This window comes from Quercus robur, chromosome 10, assembly GCF_932294415.1.
Source record: "Quercus robur chromosome 10, dhQueRobu3.1, whole genome shotgun sequence".
Taxonomy (NCBI): Eukaryota; Viridiplantae; Streptophyta; class Magnoliopsida; order Fagales; family Fagaceae; genus Quercus; species Quercus robur.
Genome location: NC_065543.1, coordinates 27,515,103 through 27,531,290, shown reverse-complemented (window position 1 = coordinate 27,531,290; position 16,188 = coordinate 27,515,103). Strand labels below are relative to the sequence as shown.

The following is a 16,188-nucleotide window of genomic DNA, read 5'->3' as shown; positions in this document are numbered from 1 at the left end:
AATCAACTAAAGAATCATGTTAAAGAAAATTTCAACTAAATATCTAAGGAAATATGAATTTAGAACAAGGCACAATAAAACATATTAACCATATTCATGCAACGAACAACAACATGCTAATTAATGGAACAAGAAGAGAAAAACAGAAGACATAATTAAATACCTCTTGCATAAGCATGCTTTTCGATAGAAGAATATTTTAGAAATTAAAGAAGGTTATTCACTTCTTTGAGGTCTAAAATATTTTACTTACAAAAAAGAAGTTCTTAAAGCAAAGGCCTCAAGAACGTCTTTAACGTAAGGGGAGCAAAGAAATCTAAAAAGAAGAGCCCTTAATTTTGATTTTTTCCCTCTATTTATAAAGGTTGGGATGCTTAAAAAATAAGCTGAATGAAATCACATACGAATTGGAATGCGTCCTTATCTCTAAAAATATGAAAAAGATAAGTTTAATCTCAATCAAGGGATCCCTGGGCTGGGTCGAGTGTTTAGGCCAATCGGCACTTGCCATGTGCCAATCAGCACTCCAAGAGTGCTGAGAGGCCCTTTTGGGTGCCGAGCACACGTTTGAGTTTTGGCCCAATTTGGACTCATTTTTTAAGGATTTTTTAGTCAGGAATTGCACCTAGACGCATTTTTAATCCGTATTCTAAAAATTAATCCCTTTTTCTTGATATTCAGGTCTTCAAAGTGATAATTATCTTGTAGATAAATATTCTAAAAAGACTTAATTATCCACAACTTCTTTGTTATTTGATTATTCACCTAATTCCCATGCAAGCAAGCTTATTTTTGACACTAACCAACAAACAATCACAAAATTATTTAACTAATTTTAATTGTTTAACTAATTAGAATTAATTTAAATTAATCATGTGTGGTTGGTTCCACCCAAACAAAATGCATGCAGACTGTGAAAACTTGACCTTGTGATATCTTTCAATCCGACGGTCCAATTTGGAAATCGAGCATACTGTCGTGATTGTTAGAATCTCAAGATCATTTTTATGATATGCAATGAATGAATTAATGCATGTAATGCAACTCTAAATTTCGGTTATATGAATGGTCACTCTAGCCGTCTTCCAAGATTAAATTGTGGGTGCAAAATCGAGTGTCTACACTTGTATAAGGGAAAGATTTATTTAGGTACTCGTAATGCTTTAAAGGCTGCTATTCTGCAACAAGTTCATAACAATCCCTTAAGGGGTCATTAAAGTTTTCTTAAGACCTTACACTGGGTTAAAAGGGACTTTTATTAGCCTAGGTTGAGGGAGGATGTGAGGAAGCATGTCAGAGAATGTGACACCTGCCAAAGAATTAAATATGAGACTTGTAATGCAGTTGGTTTGTTACAACCACTGCCTATACCAGAAAAGCCTTGGCTTGATGTGAGCATGGATTTTGTTGAAGGCCTTCCTAAGTCATAGTTAAAGGATGTGGTTCTAGTGGTCGTGGATAAGCTTACCAAGTTTGTTCACTTTGTGCCATTATCCCACCCTTATACTGTTGCTAGAGTGGCCTCTCTATATCTACAATATGTCCTCAAGTTGCATGGCATACCAACTTCAATTGTGAGTGATAGGGATCCTGTGTTCACTTCTCATTTCTAGCAGGAGTTGATAAAATTGCAAGGGGTTTAGTTAGCAATGTCATCAACTTACCATCCTCAATCTAATGGTCAGACTGAAGTAGTTAACAAGAGCCTAGAGCATTACTTGAGTTAACAAGAGCCTAGAGCATTACTTGAGAACCTTTGCAGCAGACATACCTCACACTTGGGTGGAATGGCTACCTTTGGTAGAATTTTGGTTTAATACCAACTTCCATACTTCTATCAAGCTGACACCATTTGAGGCTTTATATGGTTATCCCCCTCCTAGGTTAATGGATTACATACCAAGAACAACTAAGGTTGATAGTGTGGATGTACATTTGAGAACCAGATAGCAACTCATTGCCTTATTGAAGCATAATCTTTTGGTAACTCAGGAAAGAATTAAGTTAATTGCTAATAAGCATAGAACTGAGAAGGAGTCTGCAAAAGGTGATTGGGTTTATCTCAAGTTACAACCATACAAACAGAGGTCTATTAGCAGAAACACTCGGGAAAATTGTCTCTTAGATACTATGGCCCTTTCCAGATTTTGCAAAAGATTAGCAAGGTGTCTTACAAGTTGGATTTACCACCCTAATCAAGGCTTCATCCCACTTTCCATGTTTCTTGTCTTAAGAGTAAGTTGGGACAGCATGTGGTTGCTATTCCTTCCATACCACATGTGGATTTAGAAGGTATCATTAGTCTAGAGCCTATAGTTGTCTTGCAGGACAGGACTCATCAACTGCGACACAAAACCATCACTTAAGTTTTGGTTCAATGGCAAGGGGAGAGTAAGGAAGATGCTACTTGGGAAAACCTATATTTGCTTCAACAACAATTTCCTTACCTTGTGGGCAAGGTGCTTTGATGGGGGAGGTATTGTTAGGAATGGTATTGCAACAGTTGTATAGGAATGAGTTAGTGACAGTTCGTGAGTTAGTTAGTGAGTCAGTTATGCAATTATGCAGCTATTGATAGCTGTGAGTGGTTATGCCAGTGGTTAGTAGATTAGGTGAGTGACAGAGAGTGTTGTATAAAGGAGGTTGTTGTTGTATATGGGAATTAAGCAAATGAGGTCGGCATGATGAGATTGACTGGTGGAGATCTGCGTGGTTGATCGTTGATTTTGGAATGAGCTTTGTAATTGTGATTGTGAATGGATTATGGAGATGATGGATTGTGAATGGTTTTGAGAGTTTGGTGCTTTTTTATTATTATTTAAAAAAAAAATCGGTATTAGTGAGTTTCAGACATAGAGAGATAGAATAAGAGGAAGAGAAAGAAGAGAGAGAAATTAATAAATAAATTATTAAGATGTGAAAATAGAACTTGAAATGTAGAGTATATTGTCAAATGCTATATTACAGTAACAAATGTAAGTCTTGATGTGTTAATATATATATATATATATATATATATTCAAATTTCTGATGCTAATGCTCTAAATAACCAAACTTAAAAACAACTCCCAATTTTAAATGTTCTTTTACGAACACAACTTTGGTATGAGCAATTACTATTATATGGACCTACCACTTTCCACCACTCATAGCTGGCTATTTCAACAAGTTATCGAACAAAAGTTGTGACGTTAGACTTTCTCAAATTTTAAGGGCCAAAAGTTTAATTATCAAAATTGCACCTAATTAGTGGTTGAATCAAGCACAATTTTTAATTTGGTATGGATCAGATTCATTAAAAAAAATGATTAAATCGTGAAAAACCAGTGATTTTTTAGATTCTAAAAATCAATTCAAATATGCTACTTTTATTCATTTTCTAAAAAATAATATCCTATTAATTTCAATTTTTTGGTATGCTTGAATATTGATTTTTTGATTGAATATTTGAATATTTATCATCTATTACTATATAGTTTATCTTTTTCTTTTTTTAAGTAATTATTTTAACTTTTATGTGTGTGTATATATATATTGTTAGGGACATATTTTATGCAATTGGCTAATCTTTTGACAAAATGCATTTTACTTATAATTGGGTAGATCTAGGATGGATTTAAGACTTCAAGAAACATGTTGTTCAAATCAAGTGTTAAAGCCATGAAGATCTGACCAAGAAACAAGTAAAAAAGAGCTGATCATTAAAGCTCGACAGTAATCTCGACAGAAAGACTTCTATCGAGATTTAAAGTCGAAGCTCGATAGAAGCTCGACACAAGCTGTTTCTGTCAAGACTTATGAAATTTGAAATTCCAGATTTGATTTTCAGCTCATGTTTGTATATTTGTATAGGGTTTCTTTTCTCACAACTCTAGACATATATCAGGATTATTTTAAAGGCCGTCACATGCAAAAAGTGACCTAGTGTCTTGTTTTCTCTGAAAGAAGTTACTGAGTCTTTATACCAAGGGTTTTATAACCAATGAGTTTTTTGATCTTCATTATTGATGAACTAAAGAACTTTGTAGCCAACAACTTCTTTAAGTTGCTGGAGTTAGTCACGTGCTAGGATCCATGCACATTGGTTAGTCACGTACTGGAATTCGTGCATCAAGGGAAGATTACTGCTACAATACAAGTTCAATTGGGTATTGGGGTAATAATTCAACTGTAGGTTGGTATTTCAGGATAGGCCAAAGGGTTTGGTAAGATTCTTTATACTTGTAATCGCTTGTGATTGATAATAGTGGATTTTTGGGAGTGGTGACCTTAAAATCACTCGGTGGGGTTTTGTCTCGGTAGTTTTCCCCATTCGTAAACAAATCACCTGTGTCAAATTTATTTTCCACTACATTTAGATAATTTGGTGATTTGTTTGTGCTGCCACACTATTGTATGAAATTTGATATAATTAATTAACTTGGGTAATTAATTAATTAATTGCAAGGGGTCAATTCATTTTAATCCAAACATATAAAAACCTACTTTATTTATTTTACAATTCCATTTTACAACTTACACTACATCCCAATTCTTATTTTTCAAATCACAATCAATACTATTCATTTTTTTATTATTATTTTTCACTCACTTTCTCTCTCTTCACCATATTCTCTCTCTCTCTCTCTCTCTCTCTCTCTCTCTCTCTCTCTCTCTCTCTCTCTCTCTCTCTCTCTCTCTCTCTCTCTCTCTCTCTCTCTCTCTCTCTCTCTCTCTCTCTCTCTCTCTGATATCAAACTAGCCACCATCTGTTTCTCTTTTCCACACCACCACTGCAACTACCATCACACCAAAGCAACAATTACCATAATTCATTGTTGTACACCCACTAAAACCCACAGCCCACAACCCCTATACCACCACGATCCACGACCATGCCACTACTAGTGGGCCACTACATAACCCAGTAGCAACCCACAAAACCCATAACCCATGTGACCCACAGCCCACAACCTCCAAGCCACCACAACCATGGCACCACTACACCACCCAAAACCCAATAGCAACCTACCACAAATTTAGCCACCAATTCAAGTTTCAAACCCACAACCACAAAATCTTACCAAAATGGTTTGAGAGATCAATGGCATGGTGATATGAAGAGAGATTGGTGGTATTAGGAAAGGAAGAGAGATTAACAACATGAGGAGAGGTAGAGTGACTGGTAGTTTTGAGAGAGAGAGGAGAAAATAAAATTTGATATAATAAAATATGATATAGTAAGTACACAAACATATAAACAATAGGTTGTATAAAAATTTTAGTAATAGCAACCTAGGTAAACTTAATTTTTGGTGCATCTGGATCTAAAATAGCAATTTTGGGGGGGGGGGGGGGGGTTATACCCCTAATGCTAAGAGCATTTGCATTAAACAATGTAAAATAGAAAAATGTATCAATTTTACACATTCAACTCTCAAAATCACTCACATCAATCAAGCTAAAAAATGTGTAAATTTGCAAAATTGTTACAATATTCACTTTGCATATAGTTTTTTATTCTTTATTTACGTATCTTAAGGTTGAAGAAAAATGGTGGATGGTGGTTATTATGTGTGAAGAAAGAGTAATAATTAAAAAATAAAATCAAGAAAATTGATATTTTAATGTAATGTAGTGTAAAATAGATAATTTGATGTGGATTTTTTTTTTTTTGGATGCGGAGTGTTTTGAAAAGCGAGTATATAAAATAAAAAATATAGGTTCTTATATTAAAATAAATGAATTTCAATGCTTATGGTTCGTTTGGCTGGAGGGGTGAAAAAATAGGAGCAAGGAAAAGTAGGAGGGTAGAAAAAAATTTTAATTTCTCTAATTTTTAATTGGTTGGAAGTGAAAAAGTGGAGGGATGAAAAAAGTAAGTTTGTGTAAATTTACTCATATACCCTTATTAAAAAATGATAGCCAATTAAAATAAAAAAGTGACAAAAAAAAATAGCAATCACTTAATTTATTAAAAAATAAAAATCATGTGTACTTAAACCAAAAAAAAAGAAAAAAAAAAGAAAAAGAAAGAAAAAGTGAAAAAGAAAAAAGGCAACATCTAGGAAAGGAAAATAAAAAGAAAAGAAAAAAGGAAGAGGCAACATGCATATGAAGTGTCCGTTTGGATAATTTATTTTTTGCTAGCATATTTTATCATTTAACTTATTTTTGCTACTATTAATAGGTTTTATTATACTTTTTGATATTATTCATAGGTTTCACTGTATTATTTTAGTTAACTTTTACTTTTATCTACAGTATTTTCAATAAAAAGTTTCCAATTTCAGCAAAATAAGCGAATCCCAAACAAACCCAAAGGCACAAAAAAAGAAAAAAAGAAGAAGAAGAAGAAGAAAAAAAATGGATAAATTGCCCATATGCATTGCAAGTAGACATTTTTGTCTATTAAGCAACCTATTTTATTCTCTCAGTTTTTTTCCCATTTTCAGAGGAAACTTCTTGGTAAGCCTGAAGAAAAAACACTAAGACCTTACTATTTATTTTTCTTCCTCCTCACTTTACCAAATACATTTAAAAAAAATTTTGATTTCCATTTTCTCTCCAAATATTCTACCAGCTTTATTTCATCTCCAAATAAACAACCTTCAGAGCCTGGTGTCCATTGCTAGAGAGTGCGATGCGTCCAAAACCCCAAAACCGAGAGGAATAGAGATTGTGTAACTTGTACTACTACTACTACAAATTAAAAATACACTTAATATATAGTAGTACTACTAATAATAGGGTAGGGACTGAGTGGTCATTTTCAATGACCTACCCACTCTCTTTTTTATTATTATATATATTATTTTTAAGTATTTAAGGAAAGAAGTGAGGCTCGCCGTGGATAGCATTAATTTTTCAAAAATGTTTTTTTTTTTTTTTAATTTTAATTTTTACCTTAATAAATATTTAAAAGAGTAAAGTGTGACTCACTCACCCATCTCTCATATCTCTCTCTCTCTATCTCTCACAATCACTGCTTCGCTCTCTGAAGTGAAAAGCAGAGAGAGAGGTTTGCTTTTGTTTATTCTTTATTGATATATATATTTATTCAAGCGGAACACGAAGCGGTACTCTACTTCTCCGTTTTGCGGTTTCTGAGGTAATATTTGTGGTTTTAGGGTTTCTCCTGTTCTGTTAACGTTTTATGTTTCTTCGTCTTATCAATGTTAGGTTTTCTACTTAGTTATTTCTTTGTTTTTTTAAGGACTATTTGTTTATTTTGTTTTTTTTCGTTTAAATTTGGTTTTATATAGGTAATGCCTGTAGATCTGCCCTATTTGACTGTGTTTGTTGTTGTTCTGAGCGATTTTAGCCACGCTTTCACTCCGATCTGCTTTTACCGTTCGTCTTTTCGTCTTTTTTTTTTCTTGATTAATGATAGAAGGTGAAAATAATATTTGTGCTTTTTGATTCTATATATTATATATATATGTATTTTTTTTTTAATGTTTGATCTTTGATGTGTATGTGATATTTTTGGACTCTAATTTTTTTTTTTAGGATCACAAAAATGGTTATATTTTGTGGGTCTGTGACTTGATTCGGAGGTTGGAGTTTGGGTTTTGGGGCTTCGTTTTCTGTTGTTGTTGTTGGGTACGATGTGACTGTGTATTACCTGGGATTTTTCTTTATTTTGTTGGTTAAATAGTACTATATTCATATATATACACATGTATATTTTTTTTCACTTTGCTTTTTATTTTTCTGGTGAGTTATTATTATTATTATTATTTTTAAATTTTGGTTGATTATGTTTAGATTTTTCTTAAGAGTATATGGTCTCTTTATATTATGGAAGGTTTCCCTTTTCTTGTTGAAATTTTTTTTTGAGAAATTTCTATATTTACTGGTGAAAATGGCACATTTTCGGTGATTTGAATGTATTCTATCATATTAATTTTTATTAACGGTTTGGTCTCTCTTTTTTGGTGCTAAAAAAATGGTGGTTCTTTTAGGATGGTTTGAATGATCACAGTAGGCGGCATTTGTATATGGATAATAATTGAATGGGTACTGTGTTTTTTCTTGTTTTTTTTGGTTGAAAAGGGAAATTCATTAATATAAGTTTAGTACTACATAGTCAATAAGTGTTCAACAGTAGAACACATTGGTTTATCTTTTTGGATTAAGATTTAAGGTATTTCTTTTATTGCATTATAATGTTTACTAGCTTCTCCTATTATAATTTACAAACGTTCTTTTTTCCTTTTATGACTACAATGACATTGATGGTCTTGGTGTGTGGTTGTGTTATACGTTACTGTTGTGCCAGTGCTAATGTATTATGGTTTTCGGTGTGCAGACATCATCATGGTGAGGAAGAGACGAACCGAGCTTCCTAGTGGGGGTGAAAGCTCTGAGTCTCAACAGGAAAGCAGTGGGGCTAGTAGTGGTCGGGGTTCCCAACAACGCCCAGCTGAAAGAAGTGCTCCACCCCAGCAACAGCAGCAGGGAGGAGGAGGATACCAAGGGGGTAGAGGTTGGGGTCCTCAAGGAGGTCGAGGAGGTTATGGTGGGGGTCGTGGTGGTCGTGGAATGCCACCTCAGCAGCAGTATGGTGGGCCCCCTGAATATCAAGGTAGGGGAAGGGGAGGGCCACCCCAGCAAGGTAGTCGTGGAGGGTACGGTGGTGGTGGCCACAATGGCCGTGGCATAGGACCTTCTTCTGGCGGCCCATCCAGACCACAAGTTCCCGAACTGCACCAAGCAACCCAGGTTCCACATCAGCCTGGGGTGATTCCGCCTCAGTCCACGCTGCCATCTGAGGCTAGTTCATCTTCCCAACTGCCTGAGTCATCTCAAGTGGTCTCATCTTTAAGTACACTAACAATTGAAGAAGTTTCTGCTCCTGCCCAGCCTATTCAACCTGTGCCACCATCTAGTAAATCAGTGAGGTTCCCCCTTCGGCCTGGCAAGGGTAGCACTGGAACAAAATGTATGGTTAAGGCTAACCACTTCTTTGCAGAGTTACCAGACAAAGATCTGCACCAGTATGATGTGAGGCCTCTCACCATTTACTCCATTTGTTTGTGATATTGTGTTTTCTCCGTTAAGTTGAGTTGATATATGTTCTTAATGCATGTTAGGTTTCTATCACACCAGAGGTGACATCACGAGGAGTCAACCGGGCGGTAATGGAACAATTGGTGAAATTATACAAGGAGACACATCTTGGAAAGAGGCTTCCTGCCTATGATGGGCGAAAGAGTCTATATACTGCTGGGCCACTCCCTTTTCTATCAAAGGAGTTTAAAATCCCACTCATTGATGAAGATGATGGATCGGGCGGACAGAGGTTCATATTTGAGTGTTATCCTTCCTTCCTCCTCCCCTTCTAATAGTTTCATTTTCTTTCTTTTGTAATTTCTTATAATGGTCATTTTGTTGTTGCAGGAGAGAAAGAGAATTTAAAGTTGTGATAAAACTGGCTGCACGTGCGGACCTGCACCATTTAGGACTCTTTTTGCAGGGTAGGCAAGCTGATGCTCCCCAGGAAGCCCTTCAAGTTCTTGATATAGTCCTGCGTGAATTGCCCACTACTAGGTAATAAATATGATTTTCACCTTTGAATATAACATTTTTAGCACATCTTAAGTTTTTGAATTGTTGGAGTTATAATATTATGTGATTGATCATAGGTACTGTCCTGTGGGTCGTTCATTTTATTCACCTGATCTTGGAAGGAGGCAGCCATTGGGTGAGGGTTTGGAGAGTTGGCGTGGTTTCTATCAAAGTATTCGTCCAACTCAAATGGGATTGTCTCTGAATATTGGTATGTAATGTCTTTTACTAGCACCTTTTCATCTGTGTTTTGTTATAATTGTTTCCTTCAGTTTATAGGCTCTTAAGAATTTGTTTTCCTGTTATGGTGACAATTTTATCAATGTTGCAGATATGTCTTCTACTGCTTTCATTGAGCCATTGCCAGTAATTGAATTTGTGACACAGCTGCTGAATAGGGATGTCACTTCCCGACCTTTGTCTGATGCTGATCGTGTGAAGGTTAGATTTTATTTGTTGCTTTAGTCTTGAGATTGTTATGCATCCTTGGTGGACTTTCAAGCAACAAACATTCTGGATGTTTTGTGGTTTTTGAATGGTGAACTTTACTGTTCAAGTTATATGTTCTGATGCCTCTTGATCATTGCTTTACTCTTATTTGAACAGATCAAAAAGGCTCTGCGAGGAGTCAAAGTGGAGGTTACTCACCGTGGAAATATGCGCAGGAAGTACCGTATATCTGGTTTAACTTCACAGGCAACACGAGAGCTGACGTGCGTATAAGTATCTTATGTTGTCTTCCCTCCACCTATCCTGTTTGATTGTTTTTCTAATATAAACTTGCTTATCTGACATTGTTTGTTTATTGCTATAGTTTTCCTGTTGATGAAAGGGGTACGATGAAATCTGTAGTTGAGTACTTTTACGAAACTTATGGTTTTTCCATTCAACATACACAATGGCCTTGTCTGCAAGTGGGGAATCAACAGAGGCCAAATTATTTGCCTATGGAGGTAAATTCATAATTATTAGTGTCAATTCTTGTATGGAATGGATATATGCAGTTCATATGGATAGCTATTACTGATACTGTATGGATGTGGATGCTAATAAGTTGCTGTTGGTCATCAGGTTTGCAAGATTGTTGAGGGTCAGAGGTACTCCAAGAGATTAAATGAGAGACAGATTACTGCTTTGTTGAAGGTGACATGCCAGCGTCCTCAAGAGAGAGAGCGTGATATAATGCAGGTTGGTTAATGTGGAAATTGTGGGTTGTTTATGTTACGAGTGTGCATTTTTTTCTTGGTAATCTTTTGTATGATTTTCATTTCTTGTTATTGAATGTTTTTGTTGGTTTTGAAATGCTTAGATCACCAAAGTACGCATGTTACGTTTAAGTAGTGTAAGAGCTTTTGATGTGCTGTAAGCTTGTGTATCGCTTGTTTTCTCAATGTTTTAATGTTGTGACCTTTCAGACTGTTGAACACAATGCTTACCATAATGACCCTTATGCAAAGGAGTTTGGAATCAAAATCAGTGAGAGGCTTGCTTCAGTTGAAGCTCGCATCCTTCCTGCACCATGGGTATTATATCTGTATTTTCTATACTGTTAGTTTTCCAATATTTTCCCTAAAGATTCAAATGAGCTTCAATATTGTAATACTGGATGTGTCCATTGCATTGTACAGTTGAAGTACCATGATACAGGCAGAGAAAAGGATTGCTTGCCCCAAGTTGGACAATGGAACATGATGAACAAGGTATCTCTAGCACTCTAATTATCTTCCTGCATTTTAAAATTCCTTGATGCAATATGCCAATGATGAGGTCTTGTTCAAATGTATATTGATTAGACGTGAGATTATGCCAGTGCAAGTGGGTTTGATTCGCTTTGGGGATATTTTGCATTTGAATTATATTTTGTAATGGTTTAGGGATTCTTGTGTAGTGAGTGATTTGGTATAGATATAGTGTTGTGCATGAGGTTTTGATTATTATTTTACTGTATCTAATAAAAACATTATGCATATCTATTTATTGCTTGGGAGTGCATGGGGGTGTGTGTATGTGCACGCGCATAAATAAATGCTTTGGCTATGCATTTGTGTTCTTTTATTGGAGTTTTTACTTTTTATCATGTCAGATGATTGACATATTGATGTCTTAGTATGTTTTTTCTATGTTATCTTTTTATTGCAGAAAATGGTCAATGGAGGAACAGTTAACAACTGGATCTGCATTAATTTTTCGAGGAATGTGCAAGATAGTGTAGCCCGTGGGTTTTGCTATGAACTTGCACAAATGTGTTACATTTCTGGCATGGTATGGTGCTGAGGGACCTGTCTTTATCAATATAAACGCATGTTATATGGTTTGGTCCCGTTAACTTTTGAATATGATGTGTATCTAGGCATTTAATCCTGAACCTGTGCTTCCACCATTGAGTGCTCGTCCTGATCAAGTGGAGAGAGTCCTGAAAACTCGTTACCATGATGCCATGACTAAAGTCCAGCCTCAGGGGAAGGAGCTTGATCTGCTTATTGTTATTTTGCCAGATAACAACGGCTCTCTTTATGGTTGGAAACTTTACTAATCCATGAATCACATTCGCTTATTCTTATTCAGAGAAAAAAAAGAGCCTTATTTGCTTCTCTGGAAACTGATTGTGTCTTGCGGTCCCTCTATGTTGTTTTAAATTTGTGCAGGTGATTTGAAACGGATTTGTGAGACAGATCTTGGACTTGTTTCGCAGTGCTGCTTGACAAAGCATGTATTTAGAATGAGTAAACAATATTTGGCAAATGTGGCACTTAAGATAAATGTCAAGGTGGGGGGCAGGAATACTGTCCTCGTTGATGCTCTGTCAAGGCGTATACCTTTAGTCAGTGACCGGCCTACTATAATTTTTGGTGCTGATGTAACCCATCCTCATCCGGGAGAGGATTCGAGCCCGTCAATTGCAGCTGTATGTTAATTAAGTTTATTATTATCTGGTTTATGCTTTTGTATTTTGATCTTCCCTACTGTCTGCTTTTAACTCTTAACATACAATGATGTCTTTGAAACTCAGGTTGTGGCTTCTCAAGATTGGCCAGAAGTCACGAAGTATGCTGGTTTGGTTTGTGCACAAGCCCATCGACAAGAGCTGATCCAAGATCTGTTCAAGACATGGCAAGATCCTGTTCGGGGGACAGTTTCTGGTGGAATGATTAAGTATGTTTGAGCCTCTCTCTCTCCCCGTTTTGACTATAGGTGGTTGAAACCATGGCAGGGTAGTAGGATCCTGCTAGATGGACAGGATTTTGTCCATATCTGTTTTGTTTTAATTTCTCAAAGGAGCTTTTATGGTGTATAGGTCTCAGTTTTATTTGTTTATCGATTTTTTACAGGGAACTACTCATATCTTTTCGGAGAGCAACTGGGCAGAAACCAAAGCGAATCATATTTTACAGGTCTTGTCATATTTTCTTGTCTCTGTGTTATTCCTAGATTCTTTTTATTGAAATCTAAAAAAAGTCTATTATTTGCAGGGATGGTGTGAGTGAAGGCCAGTTCTATCAAGTTTTGCTGTATGAGCTAGATGCTATTCGCAAGGTACTTTTTGGTCTTCTATTTTCACTGTTTTTTGGTTGCTTCTTTATGTCGAAGTTAGAAATCTTTGGGCCATGCTTATTTCATCTTCCCTGTCCGACTTATTTCTAGGCATGTGCTTCTTTGGAGCCAAACTATCAACCACCTGTGACGTTTGTAGTGGTTCAAAAACGCCATCACACTAGGTTGTTTGCAAACAACCATCATGACCGCAATGCAGTTGATAAGAGTGGAAACATATTGCCTGGTAACTAACTTGGTTGAATTTGGAAATTTTTTATTATATGTTGCTATGATTCCATTTTACTGATATAGAGCTCTTTTGGAATTTTACAGGTACTGTTGTAGACTCCAAGATTTGTCACCCAACTGAATTTGATTTCTATCTTTGTTCTCATGCTGGAATTCAGGTTACACTCTAATATATTCTTTTGTTGCCATATTGACTTATGTTGTTTGCTGATGAGGATTGTAATTCTGATACACAACATTTCAAACAGGGTACAAGTCGTCCAGCTCATTATCATGTGCTCTGGGATGAGAACAAGTTTACAGCTGATGGGCTGCAGTCCCTTACAAATAATCTTTGCTACACGTAAGTTCCTTGAAAGTTGTTTTAACTTTTAATATCAGTGGACTTCTTTGTTTTCCTTTTTGTTCTCTCAAAAGGAGTTACCTTCCACCATCTTCATGGTTATTTTTTATTGTTTTATATGGTTTTAGTTGCAGTGACTATTGGATTTATTTGGATTTCCTGCTCTTAAAAACGGTATTAATATGAACTTTTTTTTTCCCTTTCTTTCCAGATATGCAAGGTGTACACGTTCTGTTTCTATTGGTGAGCTCTCTCTCTCTCTCTCTCACACACACACACATGCACGCACACGGCCACACAGACAGACACAGGCATATGTATTGCAAATTTGCTCACACATTCACACTCATGACTATCCTTTGCTGTTGATTATTGGTTTATTTTTTTGGTACTTTTTTTTCTTTCTTTCTGTATACTGTCCATTTATTGATTGGGTCTTAATTTGGCAGTGCCCCCTGCGTACTATGCCCATCTTGCTGCTTTCCGAGCTCGGTTCTATATGGAGCCAGAGACGTCAGATAGTGGTTCAATGACAAGTGGTGCTGCTGCTGGACGTGGCATGGGCGGAGCAGGTCCACGAAGCACCCGTCCACCAGGTGCTAATGCTGCTGTGAGACCCCTACCTGCACTTAAAGAGAATGTTAAGAGGGTTATGTTCTACTGTTAGGCTAGCTGGTTCCCTTCCTAGTGGAAGATTAACTAACGCTTTTTATTAAACTTATCTATGTGAAAGTTGGGACTGCAGATTGTTAATTTACCCTGATGGATTTTATTGTCTTTCACCATTGACTGTCCGTGAGATCTGTTTTCATGTATGTTTTTATCATCTATGGGGCTCCTGTTCCTTGCATTACTGCCCCAAGTATATGTAGTGACTAGTGATGGTATTTGTCAGATTAGGTGCAGGCTGGTTACTAGTGAGTTGTGAGCGAGCATAGTTGCAGACTTGCAGTGCAAAAGTTGGGTTTGTGCTTCGCAATTATGTGATTGTGAGTACAAAGGTGAGATGTGCGGGAAAAAGCAATTATGTGATTGTGCTTCGCAAATTTATCCGGTTTATGGGTTTCGTTAACTGGGTGAATTTTGAAGTGTGTTTTATGGTCATGGTGTGAGCTCGGGTTCAATGGGTGCTACTGGGGAGCTATAATATTCTCTTGCAAAGTAAAGAGTGTTCCCGTAGGAAAACGAGGAAATATTTCAATATTTTGAAGAATTATTTTGATTGTCTTAATGATATGGACCCTAATGAATGTCAACTTTTTTTTTATTTTTCATACCAATAAAAGACAACGGTTTCGAACAGTAAGAGCATTAGTATCTGAGAATGCAAAAAAAATTATATTTTACATCCTAAAAATTTACTTTATTTATTTTACTATCTTATTTTAAATATAACTTAATTTTTTATACTAACTTGCTCTACATCTTAATTTTATATAACTTATTAAAATAATATAAATTATCCTAACAAATAATATATTAAAAAGGAAACAACTCTCTCTTGTACTCTCTATCTCTGTGGATCAAGCACACGGCCAGCAATCACCGCTTCTACTAGCAACCTGCCGAAGTCAGCAACTACCTACCACTGAAACTCAGCCCAACCACCAAAAGCCAACCACCACCCCTACCACCATCATTGAGACTACAAAATCCTAAATTTTTAGGAATACCCACATAAAAAAATCACATACGATGCGAATAACATTAACACACTACAGTTCACAATCAAACATCTTACAATGAAAATCACACCAAAAAAATGTTAGCAGCTCAGGTCTGAACCCAAAACAACAAAAATAATAATAAAAGACAAGAAAAAGAAACCCTTTGTGGAAAAAAAATGGAGAATTAGATGAACAAGAGGATCAGGCTTCAATCTAGGAGTTGAGTTAAGCGGCGGTGGCAATAGCAGTAGCAACGGAGGCAGCAACAATAGCGGCAACAACATCAATCAAACCCACGAAACCATAGAAGACACTACAACAGTAGCAACCCATAACCACCGATCAACCCAAGCTAGCATTGATCAAAAACCCAGCGGCAACATCGATCAACCCAAGCCACCACCCACGCCCACCTAGAAAGCCACTGATTTAAACCCATCGAAATTGCCGCCACACACTCATGCAACCCGATTTAAACCCAAGCCACCACACCATGCCGCCGTCCACCAGTACAAGCCCCAGCCCCGAAACCAAAGCCCAACGCCACTGAGAGAGAGAGTGAGACTCGAAACCAAAGCCCAATGTCACCGAGAGAGAGAAAGAAACAGAGGAGAGAGAGTCAGAGATAAGAGAGAGTGTAGAGATATTTTAAATAAAATAATATATATAAATATATATTACATCCTATGCTATAGTTGGTTCTATATATAAGAACCAACTGTTCATAGGTTCCAAAAATTTATAAGAATCCATACCCAAATGGAGCATCTTTTTTGAGTTTTTGGTTGTAAAATAGCAACTTAGGGGTGTTTACACCCCCTAATGCTAGTGCTCTAAAAACTT

At 36.4% G+C, this 16,188-nt stretch overlaps 1 protein-coding gene across 1 annotated transcript; it reads left to right on the top strand.

Moving 5' to 3' along the window:
• Positions 1–6,915: 6,915 nt before the first annotated feature.
• LOC126703209 (protein argonaute 1) lies at positions 6,916–14,460 on the top strand. Its single transcript, XM_050402166.1, has 22 exons — positions 6,916–7,090; positions 8,294–8,988; positions 9,078–9,286; positions 9,385–9,534; positions 9,630–9,763; positions 9,884–9,993; positions 10,159–10,265; positions 10,367–10,505; positions 10,624–10,740; positions 10,968–11,075; positions 11,181–11,252; positions 11,692–11,814; positions 11,903–12,068; positions 12,198–12,457; positions 12,563–12,705; positions 12,882–12,944; positions 13,023–13,086; positions 13,195–13,330; positions 13,420–13,493; positions 13,584–13,678; positions 13,890–13,921; positions 14,128–14,460. Exons 2-22 carry the CDS (start codon positions 8,302–8,304, stop codon positions 14,343–14,345), a joined length of 3,207 nt encoding a protein of 1,068 aa, XP_050258123.1. The 5' UTR covers positions 6,916–7,090; positions 8,294–8,301; the 3' UTR covers positions 14,346–14,460.
• Positions 14,461–16,188: the final 1,728 nt, after the last annotated feature.